We start from the raw sequence: 912 nt of genomic DNA on the forward strand, positions 1-912 counted from the left end.
TAGACATCTGCTTGTGACCACAGATCTTCCTCCTCAGTTAGCCAATCTTACAGTTGGTATGTACTTGAAGTTTATCTTTTTTAAGAATTGACTTGTCAGAATTTTTTTCAAACAGCTTTTGGGGTTTCATTCAAAGAACTCTCATTTTGAGGGTTTGGTCTGCAATTCAGGTGGTATTCAAATCAGTGACTTGTCAACCAATCGTTTCTCTTTCGTACTGGAGATAAAATCTTAGTACGTGGAGATAAAATGGTGGTATATGAAGCTAGGAGCAGGGAGATCACCTGGGACTGGAGGACAGATGAAGCCCCAGAGTTACACCTCAAGAGAAAATCATCAGTTGACGTTAGAAGCGTTCACTGCGTTTGGCTATTGCTTATGCAGGAAGGTACTGAGTTCTTTAGACACTTCCAAGAGAATTTTCAAGCAATTTAAAATTTCTTTTAAGCAAAACCGAACGTTCTAGGTTAGCAGGACGCTGGTTATTTTCTAGCAAAATAGATTTCTTCTTCTTTTTCTTCTTCTAAAAGCAAATGGCCGGGTGAAGTTTCGAGTTGAGGGAGAATTTGAAGCCACCTTGACCGTGATGGGAGATGATCCGGATGTACCATGGCGTCTTCTCAAGCTAGAAATTCTAGTTGAGGATAAGGAAACGGGAGGTAAATCATAAATACTGGTTTAAATCATAAGTATTCAAACGTTTGGCGTTTTTATATTGAAACATTCTTGCAGAGTACTAAACATTTAGCAGTTTATTCTGTAATTTGAAGCAGATGTTATGATAATCGTACCTACCTACTGATCCATGGAGATTTTAGTGTTTTCTCAAGTATAATGTTCTCTGATTTCCATGGATAACTTCAATTGTGTGGTTTTTTTTTTTTTAACTTATTGTTATTTTACTCTTCCTTA

General features: G+C 37.2%; 1 protein-coding gene across 1 annotated transcript in view; it reads left to right on the forward strand.

The window, feature by feature from the left end:
* The window catches only part of MED14 (mediator complex subunit 14), a 64,863-nt gene that overhangs the window by 11,752 nt on the left and 52,199 nt on the right, over positions 1–912 (forward strand). Inside the window, exons 5-6 of the mRNA XM_077748494.1 lie at positions 1–56; positions 531–659. The exon at positions 1–56 is cut by the window's left edge and continues 41 nt beyond it. Of these exons, the coding sequence (XP_077604620.1) occupies positions 1–56; positions 531–659 (185 nt within the window). The remainder of the gene's footprint in view (positions 57–530; positions 660–912) is intronic.

This window comes from Crocuta crocuta, unplaced genomic scaffold (genome assembly GCF_008692635.1).
Source record: "Crocuta crocuta isolate KB4526 unplaced genomic scaffold, BGI_CrCroc_1.0 scaffold49, whole genome shotgun sequence".
Taxonomy (NCBI): Eukaryota; Metazoa; Chordata; class Mammalia; order Carnivora; family Hyaenidae; genus Crocuta; species Crocuta crocuta.